At 38.7% G+C, this 22,407-nt stretch overlaps 1 protein-coding gene across 6 annotated transcripts in view; it reads right to left on the bottom strand.

The window, feature by feature from the left end:
* Positions 1 to 22,407, bottom strand: part of CSNK1G3 (casein kinase 1 gamma 3) — a 100,304-nt gene that overhangs the window by 10,134 nt on the left and 67,763 nt on the right. For 2 of the 6 annotated variants that reach the window (XM_049649105.1, XM_049649104.1), the window contains exons 7-13: positions 18,792 to 18,877; positions 18,583 to 18,667; positions 16,132 to 16,280; positions 14,026 to 14,121; positions 10,256 to 10,351; positions 840 to 946; positions 202 to 225 (exon numbers count right to left, since the gene is read on the bottom strand). In XM_049649105.1, the coding sequence (XP_049505062.1) occupies positions 202 to 225; positions 840 to 946; positions 10,256 to 10,351; positions 14,026 to 14,121; positions 16,132 to 16,280; positions 18,583 to 18,667; positions 18,792 to 18,877 (643 nt within the window). The remainder of the gene's footprint in view (positions 1 to 201; positions 226 to 839; positions 947 to 10,255; positions 10,352 to 14,025; positions 14,122 to 16,131; positions 16,281 to 18,582; positions 18,668 to 18,791; positions 18,878 to 22,407) is intronic. The other 4 variants (XM_049649106.1, XM_049649107.1, XM_049649108.1 and 1 more) reach the window with 4 other exon arrangements.

Here is a 22,407-nt window from a genome sequence, read left to right as displayed (position 1 = left end):
AAAAAAGTTGCAGCAGGCAAAAGAGCTCCTCAAACAATTATTTCTTGCTTTTCAGACCTCAAATAAATGACACCAAATGTTTTTGAACAACTTTTACCAATTATAATTTCTATGTTGAAAGGTATGTTTTTTAAAAAAGCAAAAATCTTTGAAATGACAGTCAAGGGAGCTATTTCTGCCTGCCTACACTTGCAAACTCACCACATGTTCAACACTTTCTGGCAGCTATACACAAAAAAAAAAAAAAAAAAAAAAAGAAAGAAAAAGAAAAAGAAAAAGAAAAAAAATACAAGGAAAAAAGAGAGAGAAAGGGGGGGAGGGGGATTGGGGGGGGAGGGAGGGAGGGAAGGAGAGAGAGAGAGAGAGAGAGAGAGAGAGATCATCAGAAGTAGCCCACATTGAAAACATCACATTGTTTTTCATGCTTAATTTTTTTCCAAGCAGCTTTATCATTTACATTCATAGAAGAACTATTGTGAAACTAATATGAACACATGCAGCATACTATAAAATTAATATTCTTATGCTTACAGAAAAAAACGAGCATCTATCCTATGGAAATAATTTTCATGCATCAACGCTCCTAAAAATAAAATGCTAAAAACAGGCTGTTAATTCTAAGTAAGAAATTGAGCACAGTTCCTAAATAATTATTTTTGTATTGTAAAACTTATTTACTGAAATAGCACTAGTTTCAACTTAGTGGTTAAAATAACTACAAATATCACTTGTTTTGCATGCACCTATTCCCTTAAAAAAAGTCTCCAGGAATACTTGTATATGACTATAATTCTCAAACATGCATAGTTTAAGAACAAAGAAGGAAAACAAATATGTACTTGGTTTCATCCATCACTTCTACTTCCGTAGGGGCTGTGATGGGTGCATTTGAACGTCCTGCGGTGGGGTCATCTGTGTTTAACTCTCCATTTGTCGAACTTACAACCTGCCGAAAAGAAAAAAAAAATTACATATACACAAAGTAACAGATTATACAATGATAAAAATTAAGATTAAAGTATGCAAATTAGAAAGTTAATACGAAGAACACAAAACAATTAGTATGTAGTTGAGTTGTTCATAACTGAATAAAGTAACAGGTCTAATACTGTATGAAAAATCAAGGCTATCCAATATTGGCTTTTCCAACTAACTCCCTTTTCATCTTGACATTTCTGTCTTGTCTCTTTGCCTCTATTTTTAAGGCTAATTCCTGTGCTCCAGTCCCATCAGTTCCCCCAGGTGTGCCCATCTCCCTAGGCACCTGGCTACGGCATTAACTGGTCCCTTTGTGAACATCCATACAGCTCCTTCCGACAGACCTTGTGTTTCTGTCTGCACCCCCTGCTTGGGTCTCCCTTGCCTCCTGCCGACTCCTTCACCTGGCTGGTCAGGCCCCTGATCCAGGAGTCACTGTGATTCCACTCTCAGACTGAAACCCTACATTTCATCCATCAGCGAGGCCTGTTAAATCCTCCCCCAAAACACAGCCCCAGACGAATCAGTTCTGGCCACCTCTATTACCACCAGGGCTGTGGTTCAGGCCACCTCAATGATCTCTTGTGGATATGAGAGCAACAACCTATTAACTAGTCCTGCTTTCACCTGTCCCTACCCTCCATTAATGGACGGGCCACATGACAACCGGAGCGCTCATTTTAAGATGGAAATCAGATCACATATAATTATCTGCTTGAATCTTTTCAAGGGTCAACCTCCCGTTTCACTTAAAATAAAGATCCATATTCTTTACCCCAATTTACAAAGCGCCACGTCTGAACCCTGCCTACCCCTTGACCTCCTATTACCTTTTCCTTTGTTCACTAGCCTCCATCCAGTATGTCAAACTTATTCCTGCCTTAAGGCTTTGGTATCATCTCAATGCCTGAACTCTCTTCCTGCTCAATGGCCATTCTCCTATCTTTCAGATTCTCAGAGAACATTTCTAAAGCAGGCCTTTTCCGTCACACAATCTAAGACTTCCATTCAGACACACTATGTCACGTTATACTCTACTGCTAACTCTTTGTATAGCATTTACTCAGAGGTGATCCTCTGATTATATGGACTGACACCCACTCCCACCTCCTCCTGCTCCATGACAGCAAGAATTTTGTACTGCTCCCTTCTATATCTACCCGCTACACCTGGCACAGAATAAGAAGTCAATACATATTTGTTGAAATAAATGAATGAATGCATGCAAGGATGAGTGAAATCCTGAAACAAAATAAAAATCATGGCAAAACACCCACATTCTCCCCAATCCTCTTGGTCGTACAAAGTCATCTTACTATCCTATTTCTTGCTTTCCCCTAAACTTCTTCAAAACAACAGTCTTAACACTTTCATCTGCCATTCGCTCATTCCTTAACTTCCTACAATCTGTACTCTGTCCCTACATCAGATTTCTATTAAGATTGCTCTTAAAGGTTACCGATTCCTAGAAAATAGATTCAGTTGCTCTTTGCTCGGTCCGCATTTTCCTGTACATTTCTGTATCACTTAGCACCAGTTGGTACTTTAGAGTAAGATGGGTCTAGAAACAAAAGTTAGCTCTAACAGCTGTGCAACCCAGGAAAGATATGTCATCGTGCTGAACTTCAGTGTGCTCAACTATGAAATGGGAAACAGGAATATCTATTTAACAAGACTGATACGGGGATGAAACGGAATCGCTATGTAAACCGCAGTGACAGGCATGTAATACGAGCTCCATGAATGGCGGCCACCACTACTCTGCCAGTGTTGCCTGCATTCGGGGCTTCAGCCACAACCCCTACGTAAAGCACCTGCTGAGCCAACCACTGACCCACACACTCACTCGGACCAAGTTCGGTACCTCAAACTCAGTACTTCCAGAATCGAACCTCTCATACTCCCTCTTAAATGTGCTTCTCTTCCTGTATCTATGGTTCCAATTTCCAGTAACCCCTACCATCTTCCCAGACTGGACTCCAGGCTCAAAACCGAAGAATCAGGCTGCTGCTTCCCCCACCTGACCTCGTCGTAAGAAAAATAATGTTAACGTATCATGGGCCTGGACACCACATTGACAGCTGGCTACTGGGTCCATTTACAGAGCCCCCATTTTACTGAAACTTCACTAGGTTACATGTTCTTAATAAGAGGTCACGACATGCCAGGAAAAGCAACTATGTGTCAACCTACAAATCTAGATTAACGCAGGAATCATGGAGGCTGAGGTTCCTATATCCTATGTGGACCTACTACCTACAAATGAACACTACATTTGTGGCCACGGCTGAAAACCGTGGCCAACCCAAGGAGAGAAACACTCCCATTTGTTTCTAAGTCTGCCCCTCTGTTGAGACACCAACTTCCTCCTTCCTGGCATTTTACTGAGTTCCAAGGCAATTTTTTCTCTTTATTTCTCCCTCTTTCTGAAAACACGTAACAGTCGCTATTTGCTCTAATTATCAAACGTAATTAAGCTCTTTATTCTTAATTTTTACAACGTCAGAGTTCCTACATTGAATTACAAAGGAGAGCAGGATTCTTATCTTACACTCTTGTACTCGCCACTATCTGTAATTTTCAGGATGCTTTGCATACAGAAGATAAACAGTTCACTGAACAATTTCCACTGCTCTTCTCTCCACGTAATAGTCACAGGTTTCTCTTCCTTCTCTGTGTTCCAGAGCCCTAGACACTTGGACGGGTCCCGTCTCAACCTACAGGCAGCTCCTCGAACATGTCTTCCCTTACTTTAAGTGGCATAATTGAAAATTTACACCTCACGTATTCTAAATTTCCAGCAAGAGCAACTGTAAGAGCATGCTGACTATATAATCCGACTTACTTCAGTTCACACAAAGTCATACCTGACTCTAATTAGCTTTATTCTACTGAAATGTTTCCAATCTCATTCCACGTGGTCAACCAGAACCAGACCAGAAGGAAATAACATCTTCCATTATGTCCTTCTTTAATGTAATTTTTCTTTGCTTTCCCAGATTCCCTAACTCTCTAAGTAGAAGCTAACATCCCAGGCTAAGAAGAGAAGCAACATGGTAACAGAGTTCTCCTATAAAAGCAGCCTACTTAATACCGGTGACATAAGAGTATGTCAGGGCAGTAAAACTGCTTTCACTTAAGAAAACTAAGGTCTTTTTGCAAAGGGGGATTTTACAAAAAAACAAAACACCACAAAAAAAACCCCAAAGACATAGTATTATAAATGCTAGGTCATTATATTCCTGGAGACCTAAATCGATCACATATACACAAATGATTTTTATCAACCAAATTCTAAAGAATGATTTCATTTATGTGGCATTTCTAGAATTATAACTTGAACTAGAACCTACAAGTCCACGAAATATGAGCGTCCAATGGCTGATTTTTTGTAACAAAAGTGTATCTAAGATGACAGCTGCTTCCAAGTCTGACATTTGAAAAAATAACTCAGGTGTTTTACAGGGTGTTTTGTTCTTGCTGTTCTTAAAGGAATGTTCTCTGATAGTCTCACGGTGATAAGAAACTCAGTCTAATTTCTATTTTAAGAGGTTACAGAAAAATAAAATAAATAACAAGGCAACCAGATGAAGCGGAGTTTAAGGGGAGAGAATGTGGAAACAGCCTGCAGCTAAGTGTGGGAGATAACTGATGGTTCACTTAAGGGCTGCCCACTATACCTGATTCCAAAAGAAGTCCTTCTCATAGACTTTTGAGTACAAAGACAACACACGCTACCTTTGTCATCAATGACTTTAGAAGGCCAATTAATTTACTTTCCAAATCCAGTGACTTCATACAAACGAGTTATACTACCTACCACCTTCCTAATTTCTATCTGAGTTATGGTAAGCATGCTGCCAGGTGCATAGTACAGGCTCTCTGTCTTCATTAACCAGATCTCCATCAAGCCAGTAAATATACTAGAAATATTGAAATGTTATATATCTCACTTACGCCCTAAGCTTTTTCTAAAAGTCATCTATAAGAAGGCACACTAAGAAATGAAGACATAGTTTAGAACAATTTCCAAAGAGATCACTGGACCCTGGTCAGGGTTCACACCTACCACATGAACCAACATTCTTACATATTCTAAAAAACCTAGAGCGACAGTTCTAACTGATGTTCTTGATATTTCCAACTGACATCCTGAAGGCACAGGGACATCCTCACGGACTTTCGGCAAAGATGCACCAAAATGGATTTCAATCTCACTTCCGCTGATGCAAGTCCTAAGCAGAGCCCTCTACTCTTTGAGTACTCGAGGCTCTAGAGATGTTACTGGAAATGTTACGGTAGCAGAATCTGAAAGTAAACCTGTAATGCGGATTTACCCCAGTGGCACCGGGACAAAGAGTCTCCTGAGATAAACGGCAGGAGCTGAGCTGGAAATGATTTATCTCCTGAAGGCACACTACTCTCCCTGCACAACCTCCCCCTAGCAGATTTCAGTGCCCTGGAAAACAGGACAGAAAGATAGGACTGTACTGGTCACTCATTCCTCCCCCTTGTCAGTACCTCCGTATTTTGAAAGATTTGATGAAGAAAGCTGACACTGGTTATTTGCAGTGTTTTAGACAGATCAGTATTCACGACGGGCACAATGGAGGACTGACTGCGATGTGGTACTGACTCCTGAGACTTGTAACCATACGTGTTACCTTGTCAAAAGACACTTGTCTCTCTCCTGCTATCATCACCTGCATTTGTATTTTTCGAGTCACGCTGACTACAACATCACAGCGCCCGGTACGACAATTGTCACGCTTTCGTGGCCATCCCCGGGACCTGGCTGCACCACACAGCAGCACTGTTTGCGGTTCTGGCCTTCTCCCCTGGTCGGGGGGTGGAGGGGGACGGAGCCACGGAGTTCCTTAACTGCAACCCAAGGCTGTACAACTAAAGGAGATTTCCAAACCATCAGGAGCTGCGCCATCTCACGTACTTTGCCAGGAGCCCCCTTACCGTTTGTCTTCCTCCCTCTGGCAGAAACCACCTGTCCACTCTCCAGACCAGGCTCTCAGGTGGCCTGGTGTCCTGGGAGTCATGCTACAGCCACTGGCATGGCTCCCATGGGAAGCGATAGGAGCACTGCCTGCTGCCAGTGGTACATTTTAAAACCTCATTTTGGAGGCGCCTGGGTGGCTCAGTGGGGTAGGCATCCGACTCTTGATTTCTGCTCAGGTCACGATCTCACCGTTCGTGAGATCGAGTTCTGCATCTCTCTCTCTCTCCCTCTCTCTGCCCCTCCCCTGCTTGCGCATTCTCTCTGTAAATAAAATTTTTAAAAATAAATAAAAAATAAATAAAAGCTCATTTTGGAGATCCTGGTTCGCCAGGCAGAAAGGGATCAAAAAGGGCTAAATGACATTACCTCCTCCCTCAGCCCCCACCCCAAACTAGATTCTACCTGCTAAGTATCTCTCCAGACCCCTCCCGTCTTTTCATCTCCGCTGCCCATCACTTCCCTCGGCCAGACCTGCCTTAGACTTCTCCTCTCTCCAGTTTAGTCTCCAGCAAAAGTCTCCTTTAGAAAAAAACACTAACCGGGTTACCCTGCTTATCTCTTCACGGCCACCCAACATTCTCAAATAAAGTACAAATTTAATAACAGGACCTGTTAGGTCCTTCATGATTTTTCTCCTGCTGACCACCTCTCAGTCTCATTTCTCAACACACACACCAGCTTGAATGGACGGTAGTCATTGGCTTAGTGTAAAGCCTCTCTCTCCTGCACAACCTTACATGTGTTGTTTTCTTGCCTGGGACCGTCTTCCCTTGACCCTTCTCCCTTCTTCAACCGGTAACCCCTACTGATTCTGCACGTTAAAAACAGGTGAAAACACAGATTCAGGTAAAAAAGAGATTGCTTTTTCCAGGAAATCTAAACCTACAAAATCCAAGTTAGGTCCTTCCCTATACGTTCTTAGAGCGCCCTGTACTTTCTCCACTTATCACACGGCCTGTTTAATTAACCCTCCCCATTGACTGAAAGGTCCATGGGAACAGGCACCTTGTATCTGTTACTCCTCCTTTTTATTCGAAGACTCCAGCAGGGTGCCTAGCACCTCCCAGTAGACATTTACATAAATTTGCAGAATGATGTCATGGCCAAGAAACTGGAAGTAATGGGTCTAAGTTTCTCAGCCATATTTATTACCAAGGATTCTAAAGGAAGCAGAAAGGGGCACAAGCTGACTGCCCTGGGAACTTCCCCAAAACACATATAAGCCAAGAACAGATGCAAAATAAAGTCCTCAGATACTTAAATATTATTTTTAATCTCTCAAGTGGGAAAAGTTTATCAAATGTATGGCTGGAGCCTTCTGGTCAGTGAATTAATATGATTACACTAAAGATATTGAATAAAATTAGATAAATCCCACTTTGACAATGCGTTCTTTGGGCTGTACCACTAGACTTCACTTCCCAGACACTAATCAAGTTTCTTAATCTGAAAAAGCAACAGATTATTCTAGTATATAGTATTTCATAAGCCCCACCTTCTATGCTAAATACTTTTTAAGTTCTCATGACAAAACAATGAGATAGAGGCGTTATTCATGTTTCCGTTTTACTGATGAATAATATAAGGCATAGAATGTGAACTCGAATTTGACTCCAGGGCTTGCGCTCTTAAACACAGTGAAATCAACTTGGCAACCTATCTGTTTGATCTGTAATGCATATAGTAATTGTGGAAAAACCAGGCGTTCACATTTGGACTCCACTATTCAGCTCCTATTCAAAGCACATGCAAAATAATGAGTAAGTGAGGATCCTTCTGTAGGTCAAAATGGCAAGAGGTTTCATCTTGCATGTCAACTGGAAGCAGCCTGGAATGCTTTGAGGTGCCGTGCTGAGAGCAGTTTGGAGTTCCAGGAAAAGGGTGCAGTAATAGGTGCAGAATGAATGCCATGGGCCCCAAATCGCTCACTTGGGGTAACTCTTGATTCTGCTTCCAAATATCCTAAATGTGTACTGTATTTACTTATCACCAGAGAGCTCTTTACTTATTATGGTAACATCTTTCCTAAGAAACTACTAGATAACATGTCCTTAATATTTGTTGAAGGCAATTTTTTACTTGCCATAAGAAGTCAACACTGGAAACTTTTGTCCAATGGGTCATGTAATGATCATCACACAAAGAATCTCAAGGCAAATTATCCTCACACTTGTGTATTAACAAAAAGGTTTTTCTCTTTATCTCTTCCCTTTATCAGACAAGATTCCTTTGTTCAGAAACAAACGTAGTATTCATTTATTATAATTATCACGTTACCTCGGATTTTAGGCACCTTTCTTTCCTCTTATTACTAGTTTTAGATTACAATTTTATTAGTCCAATTACACAAGTGTCCTGTTGTAACTTTTTCAACTTTTTAAGTGGGGAGCACACAGAGCATAAATGAAGTCAATATTTTAGGATAGAACAAGATTCACGCATGAGCCTACTTACTCTGCTAGTAAATTTTTCACAGGAGTCAAATTGGCTTAGTGTCCCATCATGTCAGCTTAAATAGTGTTGTAAAATAAATTCAGGAAGTCAATGAAAATAGTGAAATTTTTTTGTTTTACTTATGAATACAGAATTCTAGGAAGTAAAACTGATCACTTATTACATATTAGGATAAAGCCAGATGTAGTCTCTGTAGGAAGAGAAGCTTTAAGAAGAGGGGATGAGAAAGAACCAGAGTTGAAACGTCTCTTTGGGAACATATGAAAAAAGAGAACATAAAATACCAGAGTCATGAGCCCACAATCAAACTCATTCACCCTTTGATTGTCCAGAGATCCCATGAGCTACCTCTGGGAATCCCACAGAGTAAAAAGAAACTAAGAAAATACAAGAGTGGTAATGGTACAGAAGTGGTGGGAAGGCTTTCTAATAGTGTCTTAACTGTTGTGACATCCCTGAACACTGAGCAAGACACCTGCTATTGTAACAAAGAACATTTTAGAAACGTGTAAACATATACAGACACATACACAATCCAGTTTGTGTTATGAAACTAAATGTAATTTGCTCCATTAACTTTTCCAAGGATATGAATTGGAGTCATAATAAAGTTTTACAATTCAGGCACCCTTGTCTCTGAGTCCCTCAGTCTAAATTTTTATAAACTCTTCAAATATCTCTGTTACGCAGGACTGAAAGTTCCACATACTCCAAAGTTCTATAAAAATATTGGGTTACGTAATTTAAATTGCCTCTAAGATTTAATGTGAGAAAAACATGAGAACTTAGGAGATTTAATCAAGAATGGATTTTTAGAATTCAAAGCAAGAAAGACTAAAATCCAGAGCAGAGCTCCAATAAACTAAATATATATAGATACACACTAAGAAAAATGCAAATTTGGTAAAGCATAATGGAAAATTATTCAAGTGGAAATACGTGGAGGAAAAAAGTCAAAACTTTTAAAGAAAGTTCTAAATTGAAATGGACTGAGATAACATTTGTTATCTCAATTACTTTAAACCAGCATTTAAATTACCTTAAGCTGGCATTTTAAAAGAAATAAAAGACTTGGCAACCATTCTCTTTCTACAATACACATAAAAGATGGAAATTTAGGGGGCATGAGAGGGCAAGATATAACTATCTCTAAGTGCACAGAAAACGGGTCCGGGAACGAACACATCAAAAATAAATAAATAAATGAAGGACTGTTTTAAATTTTTATAAAGAGTTGAAGGGAGCATTCAATAAGTACTTGCCCTTGAAATTATTTTCTCCATCTGCTATTTTCTACAAATACAAACAAAATAAACCTTTATAAAAATTAAGGGCATGTTTATTTGACCAGTTAATCAGAAAGTACATTCTGAGTATGAAGGACGGAAAAGTTTCATATCTATTTAGCTGACTTAAGTTTGAAGAAGGCAAAATCAACAAAAGGGAAAAAAGATACGAAAGTGTTCTATTACCTAACACATTAAAAAAGACTGAGCTTATTATTGGAAAATCAAGCTTAACACATATTTCACACAATACAGTTTGTCTTTCTAACCTGTTGTGAGTATGACTTACCTAACTATTGTTGATTATACTTGCAAAAATGAACAAAGGTAAAATCGTAGTATCTCTCGCTGGTGGTCTTTCTAGGCCATGTTAATTTCACTTTTTTGGTTAAATACAAAGGAATAGGATTATGGAGAGTTCAGCAACAAGTTTTTCATTAGGATATGAAGTCATGCCATGAGTTTCAAAAAAGGGTTAGTTGTATAAATTTGGGAAATAATCACTCATGCAAAAATCAGAAAATACCTGTACCGAGCCACCATGTCTGTCTGCTGCAAGGTGAGCTCTCAAATGGTGGGGATTTGCCTGCTGGGAGTCCCAAGCTGCCCTGTGGTCTGCCGACTGCCATTTATTTAATGCATGTGGCATGCATGGAAGAAGAAAAACCCAATATGTTAAACATCTCATCCTTATAATAGAGAAAACAAATGTATAAAAGGAAATTTAAAATACCCTCACTATTCTGAATCACAGCTGCAGTTACCTTTGCGTACTGGATGTGGAGAGGTTCTTAGTTAAATGGCTACTATTAGGTATTGATCAACCACAGGAAGTAAAACAGAACCATAGAATTTAGAAGTGAAAGGACTTGAGATACCATGGGCTCCACCCTTAAATTTTATAAGTGAAGTTAACAAAGAACCAGGGAGGTAAAAAATGATGTGCCCCAGAAAGCATTCCAAATAAATCACAGAAGTACTACGATGCCATCCAGTATTATTTTCTTACAGTAGAGGTCCCCCTTGGTTTTCTGATGAGGGACTACTTCTAGCAATGTTAAAAAAGATAGTCCTTAAATAGCTGTACTTAGATCCTAAAAAATCTTTCTCTCTTGCTTAGTACCATGTTTCTGATTGTGAGGTTAATATGAGAAAACAGAAAAGCTCTCTGAAAAGGGAACAGTGTTATAGAGAACACTAAATGTATATGACGAGCAATTTTTTGTTGTTGTTCACTGACACTCCTACTTATTCAATGAATCCCTTTGCTTCCTTCACCTCTTTTTATCTGGTTCAAATTAAGGAACCTATTCCCAGGACAGGCTGATAATTCTTGATGCTTTTACATGACTCGGCAAACGTGCATGGCAATAACCACAAACTAATAATCTACCAGCAGAATCAGGAGTTGCTTAAGAGGGGTCAATGTGTACGTTTCAGGAAAATGTGGATGACACTAATAAAAAGAAGGGCAAGGGATAAAATATTTAAAATTCTTTTACAACTTGGTTCTGCATTAGCTTCTTTGTCGGTGTTATCTCATCTTGAGATACAGAGTATTATCCTCATTTTAATGATGAAGAGATTGAGACTTCAAATACTTGCCTAAGAACACAGAAATTGCAAAATACAGCAGGGATTCAAACTCAAGAGCCAACTGCTCTGCTCTGCCAATAGTACTACCTAGCTCCTTAATACAATTACACAAGTTCTCAAGTCTTCAGTCCTCCTTTCTTCCTCTCTTTTTCAACCTAAGTCAAGAAAAACTTGCCACAAAAAAGAACAACGTGCCACAATCCACCGAGTATACTAGGCTGTCGGGAGCCTGAGCCTATCAGTAGCCAGAGCAACCCTGGGCAGGAAGAGATGTTAAGTGCAAGGAGCACAATGAATAAATGTTCCACCACTAAGCTTCCCAAACAAACTGTACAAGGCCAAGTTATGTACGAAGTGTGAGATGGCATGAAGTATGTCTATCAAAACAATTATTAAGAGTTCTTGGCCTTTTCATTAAACCCTCCATGTTCATGACCCAAATCTGGCAGGTGTGTAGCTTAAATTGAGATAAATTAGATAAGAATGAATCTGAAGAAGAAAGAACGAAAATGCTGCTGAAATAGAGACAAATACCTCCATGCTGCCCAGAACAACAGGTGACATGAGAGGGTCATGGACTACATTCAGAAGACAGTAAAAGCTCTATCGACAGCCTCGCCTCAGAATCCACTGTCACGCGCACCTGACACTGTGTCTAAAATTTCAGGAAACCTGCAACTTCAACCATCGACTTCAGGTTACAAATTGTGTATCTGGGGACATTACAACATTTCAGCCGTTCAATTTCATGTTCTTTTGCGACTGTCAACTTTGGGTTTCTCACAGGACTGAAATATCTGTCTACTGCTTCACAGGTATTTAGGAAACGTTTTTGAGTTTTCCATTATGATGACAGTCTGCATAGCCAGGTTTCAAGTTTAATATGTAAGCTACCCTAAAGGGTTTCCTGAAAAAACACAAAACAAAAAACAAAACTCGACTCCCTACATTTAGTGCAACAAGGACTCCACACACACAAATATGGTTCCTACCCCCAGTAAGCTCACAATCTAGCTAGGAAGACAAGTCTAAACCATATAGAACTTAAACTTGAAAATACTTACAATCTAACTGTACTCGACAATAAGAACTTCACTTACTGTGATACCTAATAGCTCAAGTAGTGATTTCCAGAGAACATGAATTACTGCTCTTCATCCCAATGAGAAATTAATTGTGATTTATAAAACACCAACCCTAAGTTTGGACTTTGGAGCCATTTCTTTCTATAGGCAGCAACTTACCAGAGTATTCAAGCTATTAACGAGTAGTAATTTATATATGAAGTAACTTCTATAGAAGACCATTTCCTGTCCCAATTTTTCTAAGGCAAAATTCTAAAACTACTCTTTTTAAAGTGGCTGTACGTTAAAGCATAATGGTTTTAAATATCCCCTAAATGGAGCACTTTATTTTGCTATGATTTTTAATAAGTTGTGTTCTTTCCTTTGATTTTCATCTCTTGTTTAACTCAATGGAACTCCAGTGGGATAAAAGACAGAAGAGGAAGAAAGGCTAAGGATCATGTGTTAACATGATCCTTCCCCAGAAAGGGTTATAACTGAAAATTCTAAAGACCCAAATTAGCAAAATGTTTCAGGTCAAAGATGGGTTAAATAAAGCTTCGTCTTACAAAAATTTCAACAGCTTTCAATTACCCTGCCCAGGAAACACATACTCTTCGCTGCCCGTTTATCTTCTACGCTTTGCCTCAAACCTACTGTCGGCTCCAAGCAAACTGCAAAGCTCACTATTCCTCAAACTCTCCATTTTTCAACTTCTGCTTCATATCTTACCCTGTTCACTCTCCCCCAAAATGGCCTTGTGCCTCATCTGCCTTTAAAAATTCCCTTCATTCTTCAGGCTCATCTCAAAAGCCATCTTCTCCAAAAAATTTCTATAGATGCCACATACTCAGTGATCCTTCATGGTACTATATTAGTATGTTTCATGTGATCGAGCTTACACTGCTTGGCAACATAGTTATTTACGAGTGTATTATAATAATCATAACAGCCTTGAGAGTGGAGGTTTACTGAATGCTTACTACTATACTAGGAATTAACAATCACTATTTCTGTTTCACAGAAGAGAGAACTGAGGCTTTGAAAGATAGAGTAATTTCTCCAGGATCAAGTCATATCCAGATCTACCCAATTCCAGAGACTGAGTGAGCTCTTAACCGCTCATTACACAACAACTTCTTACAGGTCACACTGTTTTCCTTACTTTCTACTAAATCAGACTATAGTTAGAAATACCAACCGCTATTACAATTTATTCCAACAGCATATCCAAATACTTTCATTCTAACAGAATATCAAATATTCTCAAAGTTTATACCAACTTATACTGCTAATTAGAAATTTATGATGACACATTTTCATGTGACTTTTAAACTAGTAAACAGTGAACAGGGAAACTAGTAAACAGTAAAGAGTAGGTTTATTTGTTGCAAATCTATGTATCTTCAATCCTTAATATGGGTGTGTATATAATCTGTTTTTTGTCTATTGAAGAAAAACTAGGTATTTCAATCCTTCGGTATCTATCTACATGTGTGTATACGCTCACACACACACATATACACACACATATAAAGCTATCATCTGGGCATGGTATACCACCAAATATGTTTAAGCTCTCAGAAGGTAGTACAGAAGGAAATCTAGACATTTCAAATCTGAAAGGGCAGCAAACCTGATTTTTGGATTGTTGCATCTTGTCTCTGTGTTGATGTGCTTCTCTGTTTGAGGACAGAGCAGGATCCTGCTGAACGGCGCCCACTGGAGTAGGCTACAATACAATAGTTAACATCAATACCCTCTATTTCAGAAGTCTCACTTAAAATCGTTTAGCTGCTTAAGGGAATCAAGGAAAAACTAAAGACACTTAAAGCCTGAAGAGAAGATACCATCCTTGAACTGTGTCATTAAAAATAACAAGCTAACACAAGGGAAACGCAGCTACTCTTTAGAGGGTTTTCCAAATATTTAGATATTTTATTAAGCATTCACTTTTTTACATCAATACAAGACTTTCTAATGCTGTCTTTACTTTTAGGTTACTTTATCGTATCAAAAAAAAAATGAAAGTGTATGTGTGCATGTCTCTCAATTTCAAGGCTAATGTATAAACACAATAAATTATTTTAAGAAAATTGAGGAAATGATTTTTTTAAATAAGGTCATGAAATGGCTTACTGTCAATATTCTGGCACAGGAGAGACTTACAAAAATTTTTATTTTTCAAATATATTTCAAAACTTAACATAAATACTTTAAGCACAGTTTATTCGGGCTGACATCATAGATACCACATACAGTCAAATCACTTTGGATTAAAGAAAAATATAGATTAAACACTTAAATAAGCCATTGTTCAAAAACATGTGAATCTGAGAGTTTGGTAGTTCCAAATACGGATAAAAATTCACTAACAGTGAGCCACAAGTAAAGAAAATCTTGTATGACACTCATACTTATTAAAAAAAAAAAAAAAAACTGGTGAGAATAAGTATTTTAAAAGATGCCTCTTCAAAGAAAACATTTAGGGGCACCTGGGTGCCTCATTCGGTTGAGCAGCCAGTTCTGGATTTGGGCCCAGGTCATGATCCCAGGGTTGTGGGATTGAGCCCTGCCTCAGGCTCCACACTGTGCATGGAGCCTGCTTGAGACCCGCTCTCTCTCTCTCCCCTTCCATCTGCCCCTCTCCCCATTCATGCACTCTCTCTTCAAAATAAAAAATAATAATAATAAAATAAAGACAAATAAGTAAAATAAAGAATTTAATGGCAAGTCCCTTTATAAGTGATCACCAATCCTAGTTATAACCAAGATAAATTTTCTTAAGTTATAAAAACTTAGAACAGATTTAAAAACACAAAACACACTCCAATTTTTAAGTATCTATTTCAAGACATAGCCTAAAACTGCTAGTATAGCTAGAACTTACAAATTTAAATTACAAATGTTTTGAGAAATGGCTGAAATAAGCAAAATGTATAACAGATCTTTTAAAATAATGGGATATTATGCAAAAAAATATATATTTCATATTAAGAACTAAATCAGGAATGACAGGATGCCTGGGTGGCCCAGGGTTAAGCGTCCGACTCCTCTTCAGGTCATGAACTCGCAGTTTGCGAGTTCAAGCCCCGCGTCAGGCTCTGTGCTGACAGGTTGGAGCCTGGAGCCTGTTTCGGATTCTGTGTCTCCCTCCCCCCGCCTCTCTCTCTCTCTCTCTGCCCCTCCCCCACTCATGCTCTGTCTTTCTCTCAAAAATAAATAAACATTAAAAAAAATTTAAAGAACTAAATCAGGAATGAAAAGTGCAAAGTAACTCATTACTTTAAAAAGCAAGGAGTCCAGGGGCTCATGGGTGGCTCAGTCGGTTATGCGTACAGCTCTTGGTTTGGCCTCAAATGGTCATTCTACAGTTTGTGGGTTCAAGCCCCTCATTGGGCTCTGCACTGACAGCCCAGATGCTGCTTGGGATTCTCTCTCTCTCCTCTCTCTGCCCCTCCTCGGCTTGTGCTCTCTCTCTCTCTCTCTCTTTCTCTCTCAGAAAATAAATACATAAACTTTGAAAAAAATAAGTAAATAAAAACAAAAAGTAAGGAGTCCTAATGTGGGCTTTTTGTAAAATTCAAGGAATAATTTTAGTATGGGGCTACTTAAAATGTCCATTAAAATGAATCTTTTTAAAAAAAGGTATTTGTACTCAACTCTTTTCACTGAAAAAACTGTACTGTGGAAAATGAAGTACTACAAATAATCTTTCACTATATAGGAATAAAGTACTCACCAACTGTTTACCAATCCAGTCATATTCATAATCAAACATATATCCTTTTCGATCAAATAAGTCAGTAAAAAGTTTTCTTAGGTAGTCATAATCTGGTTTTTCAAAAAAATCTAGCCTTCTTACATAACGAAGATATGTTGCCATTTCTTCTGGAAAGGAATAAAAATTATTCTGATCACACCTGTCTATGTACTTATTGATAATACAATATCATATCTAAAAGCACAGTGTTATAAAAACACGAAAACAGTAACAACATTCTAACGCAATTTCAAATTTTAGGAATTTAATCAAAATGAAGTTAAAAAGAAGAGAAGGCAAGAAAAACATACAGTCAAAAGAAAAACGAGAGATTTCATTTAACAAATACATTTGCTTCATTTTATTAGGAAGGGCTAAATTTTTTATCTTACATTGTTAGTTTGAAGAGAAACCTTGTACTAAAGGTTGAATTAAAAATAACGTATCATTATTTTGGGGCGCCTGGGTGGCTCAGTCGGTTAAGCAGCCGACTTCGGCTCAGGTCATGATCTAGCAGTCCGTGAGTTCGAGCCCCGCATCGGGCTCTGTGCTGACAGCTCAGAGCCTGGAGCCTGTTTCAGATTCTGTGTCTCCCTCTCTCTCTGACCCTCCCCCGTTCATGCTCTGTCTCTCTCTGTCTCAAAAAAAATAAATGAACGCTAAAAAAAAATTTTTTTAAATAAAATAACGTATCATTATCTAAACACAAGCACATTACTCAGCTAATTTATTTAAAATACTGGTAGGAAAAAATATTATGGAAAAATGTAAGTTCTGAGAAACTGAACATTTAACTTGTCAACTGGATGAAGGGATTCAAAGCAAAGAAAGCCTTGGGCATTTCAGTCATTCAGTTCAAACAATTATATTAAGTAAGCTGAAGAGAAGAGAAGAGAAGAGAAGAGAAGAGAAGAGAAGAGAAGAGCAGAGCAGAGAAGAGAAGAGAAGAGAAAAAAGGAAAGGAAAGGAAAGGGAAAGAAAGCAAAAGAAAAGAAACAAAACAAAACGAAAAGAAAAAAGAAAATAGTGGTAGGAATTGGTTTATATATGAAAGTATCTGCACTACCTTGCTGGATTTCTTTTAGTCACATACACTAAATGACCCAGAGAGGATTCAAATTCTGAACTTGGGCTATGTACAGAATTCTAACCAACTGACCTAGCAAAATAAAGCTAAGAGATCTCAGAAATAGAACACAGAAACACAGTTTAATTCTTCTTTGGATTTCTGGTCATCTAACAATTATTTTGGTAATACATAAATCTCTCCATGCCGTTGTAATTCCCAAATGTTTTAGAGACATGTATTTGTAAGCCATGAAAGTGAAGAGGTAAAATGGTGAGCAATTAGTAAAACAGGGTTTCACCATCAGGATACAGAAATTCACTGTAGTAACAGATGGAAAGTTACTCCTGGGTGCTTTTCTGATCCAGTGCAGATCCGGTAAGAACAGGATGACGCCCAGCCCAATGGGAGGTGAGAGCGGAACCCAGCAAGGACCGTCCTCACAGGGTGACTCTCAGCATTACCTTCCAGCTAATTACACCAGGTTAACTTACTTTGACACCCCATTTTTTCCTGCGGAAGCCTGTACAGAAATTCCCAATAACACACGGCCAATCTGCTTACGCCTATACTGCTAGGGTCAACCCGTATTTTGTTTTTAACCTACTAGTTCTAGATGTTACAGCAAAGGAGAAAAACACGAAATTAAAGTTAGCTGTCTGAGAACGATATAAGCAAACTTGAGGAAGGGCTACCTGAGATTACGTGGCTGCTACGACTACCACCAGAAGGCCAGCCCTGTGCAGGAGAGCCTGTGAATATGGAAGCGGGCTGTGAACTCAGTCTTTTATCTTCACGTTTGGGTCACATTTTGCTTAATTCATTAGTAACACATTATTCGTATTCCTTGATTGATTCAGGAATCTCAAGTGAATTTCGGTTGGCTTAATCGGAACTGTCAAGAATCTACACGAAAATAAAACTATTTTCACATCCCCATCCCCCCAGGTAACATTAGCCTAAGAGTAGAAAGGTTGGTAAGATTTTAATGTACTTCGAAAACTAAATCACACCCCGCTTTGAGCATGGCACGGAGACTCAAGTGACTAGCCAAGTACGCCAAAACTTTACAGTTGGCATTTCTCAGCAAATATTTTAACTTAGTAAAAGTATGTCAGTGATATTTTGGCTGATACCGGTCAACACTATTAAAAGATGGGACTTTCTTCTATTATTAATACCATCTTAATAAAGCAATTTAAAAACTGACCCTGTGGTCTATGCATCAAATGGTGACATCTTTTAAGTCCTACTGTGAACTCATCTAAGTATGAAGAAAAAGTATTTATAAACTTGAGCAATAAAATTAACCGCTCTGGTTTTCTGCATAGAAGCACATGTGTCAGTGTGGCGTCATTCATTACCTGGAAAATTTTCACACAGCACTTCTATTGGTGTGGCTCGTTTTGTATCTCCAATTTTCTGATACCTCTCTTTTAATGTGTCAGCCTGAAACACAAAGAAAAAAAAAAAATCTTGGCAAGGTGGTAATTTTAAAATTAACCACTTGCAGGACAGAAGCTTAACACAGCACCAATTTATTAAATTCAAAAGGAAACACAAAAACAATTACCTTTAAACCTTGCCAAGGAAGACTGCCCCTCAGAAAATACATGAACATATGACCTAAAGCTTCTAAGTCATCTCTTCTACTTTGTTCTGAAATGTAAGAGAAACATCAATTTCACTTTCTATTCCCAGTTAAGGATGCAAGAATGGAGAACTGATTCTTTTGTTACATACAAATTAATTCCCAGAGTTCAGTATATAAATATAAGAGATCTAGTGCTTTTAAGCAACCAATCACGTCCGGTTAAACAATGTTTTTAACATTACAATTCCTGTGCATCTTTAAAACATGGCCCTACAATTCTTGTTTTCTAAAGACTCTACTGGGCATTCATTTCTCTCCTTAGATATCTATCCCAAGAAGTATATAGCAAGGCAGAAAGGGTTCCATGGTCAAATACAGGGTCACTGTGTATTGTAGCTCTATCCTAAAGACCCAGGATGTAACATATTAAAAGGTCTGGAAAAACCTAAAGATAAAATGTAACCCTGCACTTCCTGAACTTATAGGAGCATAAAACACCCATCCTATACACTCTCCCATTAATATTAAGTGCAATTAGGATTTTGTGCAATATACTTTTTAAAGCACCCGTGTTTGACACATATCAACATTAATAACCCCTCTGCCACCACCAAAAATGTGCTGCTTTGAACAAACTGCCATTTTCAAATTGCTACTGTCGTTTTAGCAACAAAATGTGGTACAGCACATAACTGAGTGACAATTACAGATGAAGATTCAGAACGGTACTTATGATTATCTGCTGAGTGAAATTTTTTGTCACTGAAGTTACATAATGAAGATTTCTTGCTATTTTATTTTTTTTTTAATTTTTTTTTAACGTTTATTTTATTTTTGAGACAGAGAGAGACAGAGCATGAACTGGGGAGGGGCAGAGAGAGAGGGAGACACAGAATCGGAAGCAGGCTCCAGGCTCTGAGCCATCAGCCCAGAGCCTGACGCGGGGCTCGAACTCACGGACCTCGAGATCGTGACCTGAGCTGAGGTCGGACGCTCAACCGACTGAGCCACCCAGGCGCCCCAATTTCTTGCTATTTTAAAAAAACACAGGAGCGCCTGAGTGGCTCAGTCGGTTAAGCATCCGACTGTGGATTTGGGCTCAGGTCATGGATGATCTCCGTTTGAGTTTGAGCCCTCAGTCTAGCTCTGTGCTCAAAGTTCGGTGCCTGCTTGAGATAATCTCTCCCCCTCTCTCTGCCCCTCCCCTGCTCGTGGTTGCTCTCTCTCCTTCAAAATAAATAAGCTTTAAAAAAATAATATAAAAACTCTAACAGTAAGAGGCAAAAACGGTAGTTGAATTCTAAAAGGATGTTCATGGGTAAGATGTTTTATCCAAATGAGTAATCATCATACTATCTAAGCAGTGGTTTTGAAAAAGAAAACTTTTCAAAGCATGACTCTGAACAGGTTATCATTTCTACTATGCAATCCCACTCTATAACTGTCTTCTGTAACACTTCCTACAGTTTGTGTATATATGTTGCGTCATTTTTTAGTCAATATCTATCCTCCCACCAAACAGGAGGTTATAGGATGGCAGATGTCTTTTGGCTCGCTGTCCTCAGGACTCTGCATAATGGCTGCCACAGAGCATACTATTTAGATATAAACAAATGAAAAGGGGCGCCTGGATGGCTCAGTCGGTTAAGCATATGACTTCAGCTCAGGCCATGATCTCGCGGTTCGTGGATCTGAGCCCCGCGTGGGGCTCTGTGCTGTCAGCTCAGAGCCTGGAGCCTGCTTCGGATTCTGTGTCTCCCTCTCTCTCTCTACCCCTCCCCCCCGCCACCTCTCTCTCTCAAAAATAAACCTTAAAAATTTTTAAATATAAAAATGAATATTTGAAAAGACATAATACTAGTTATGTGTCCCTCTCCTAGAAGTAAAGGAAGATATCTAGAAGAATATGCATCAAATCGTTAGCAATCAGGGCTATAAGATTGGAGGATGACACAGGACATTTCACCTTCCATTTTGTATACTCAAATTTTGGTATAATGGCTAGTTTTTCTTTTTTGCTGGTATTTTCTATTGTAACAATGTAAGCATAAGCTATTAAAAATAGAAAACTTTCAAAATAAGTAAAAGAGACTTAAGGTCTCTTTGTAGCCTTTAATAAAAGTGGGGATGTGAATAACATGGAAAAAAAAACAAATATATTTTTTATATACAATTTCACCTTATTAGATCCTGGGAACCTTAATAATAAAGAGTCATGCAAAGGAAAAAGTTTACTTCTAAAGTCCCAATGAGAATCAGAATCACCTCTGAAACTTTTAAAAACCTCAGGTGAGCAAGGCCTCTCGATGGAGTCTGATTCCTGGGCTAAGACAGGAGCTAGAAGAATATGTGCATTTTGAAAGGACTTAGCAGGTGATTCTGAAATACAGCCAGATTTGATAAGCACTAAAAATGAAACTTCCTTGATTGAAGCATAATCTCCATATAATAAAATGCACCCATTATAAGGATCCATTTAAAAAATGTTAACGACACATACACACACTCACACACACACACACACACACACACACGAGCCACCACAATCAAGAAGTATTTCCAGGGGCGCCTGGGTGGCGCAGTCGGTTAAGCGTACGACTTCAGCCAGGTCACGATCTCGCGGTCCGTGAGTTCGAGCCCCGCATCAGGCCCTGGGCTGATGGCTCGGAGCCTGGAACCTGTTTCCGATTCTGTGTCTCCCTCTCTCTCTGCCCCTCCCCAGTTCATGCTCTGTCTCTCTCTGTCCCAAAAATAAAATAAAAAACATTGAAAAAAAAAAAGAAGTATTTCCAGCACTCTAAGAAGTTCCCTTATGCCCCCCTGCCTGTTACTCTCCCCTTCCCCTGTCTCCAAACCACCACTAACCTGCTTCTGGGAGCCTACACTAAATGTGATTTCTTTATAGAACTTCATATGAACAGCATCATATAGTATGGACCCTTGGGCCCGAATTCTTTCACTCAACATCATGTTTTTATGTTTTGCATGCACTGGTGGTTCATTACTTTTTACTGCTGAGTAATATATCACAATATATGTATATAGTCACCTACCAATGGACCATGAATAACTTCCAGGTGGGGGTTTTGTGAGTAAAGCTTTTATGAACATTCTTGTTTCCACTTCCCTTGTGTAAATTTTTAGGAGGAGGATTATTGCTTCAAATGGAAAAGTGTAATTTTCACGTTATGAGACACGAATACACTGTTTCCAAAGGGGTTGTGCCATTTTCTGTTTCCACCAACAACCTAAGAGAATTCCAGTCATGTAAGTGCCCATCCCACACTTAGCATGGCCACTCTTTTATATTTTAGCCATGCTAGTGGCTGTGAGGGGTTAGCACTCTGTGATTTAATTTGAATTTCACTGGTGACTAATGTTTTTGAACACTATTTCATGTGTTACTGCTTATTCATACATCTTTTTTTGTGAAGTGAATATTTAAATATTTTACTCACTTTTTTTAATTGTACTGTTTGTCTTGTCAGAAAGTTAAGAGTTGTTTGTGTATTCTGGATACAAGTTGTTCTCATACAACAAGTTTTGCAAACATTTTCTTCCAAATTATAGCTTGCTTTCAAGTTCACACTTTGAC

This window comes from Panthera uncia (assembly GCF_023721935.1).
Source record: "Panthera uncia isolate 11264 chromosome A1 unlocalized genomic scaffold, Puncia_PCG_1.0 HiC_scaffold_17, whole genome shotgun sequence".
NCBI lineage: Eukaryota > Metazoa > Chordata > Mammalia > Carnivora > Felidae > Panthera > Panthera uncia.
The sequence above is the reverse complement of the archived record's forward strand: the minus strand, read 5'-3'. Positions and strand labels throughout refer to the sequence as shown.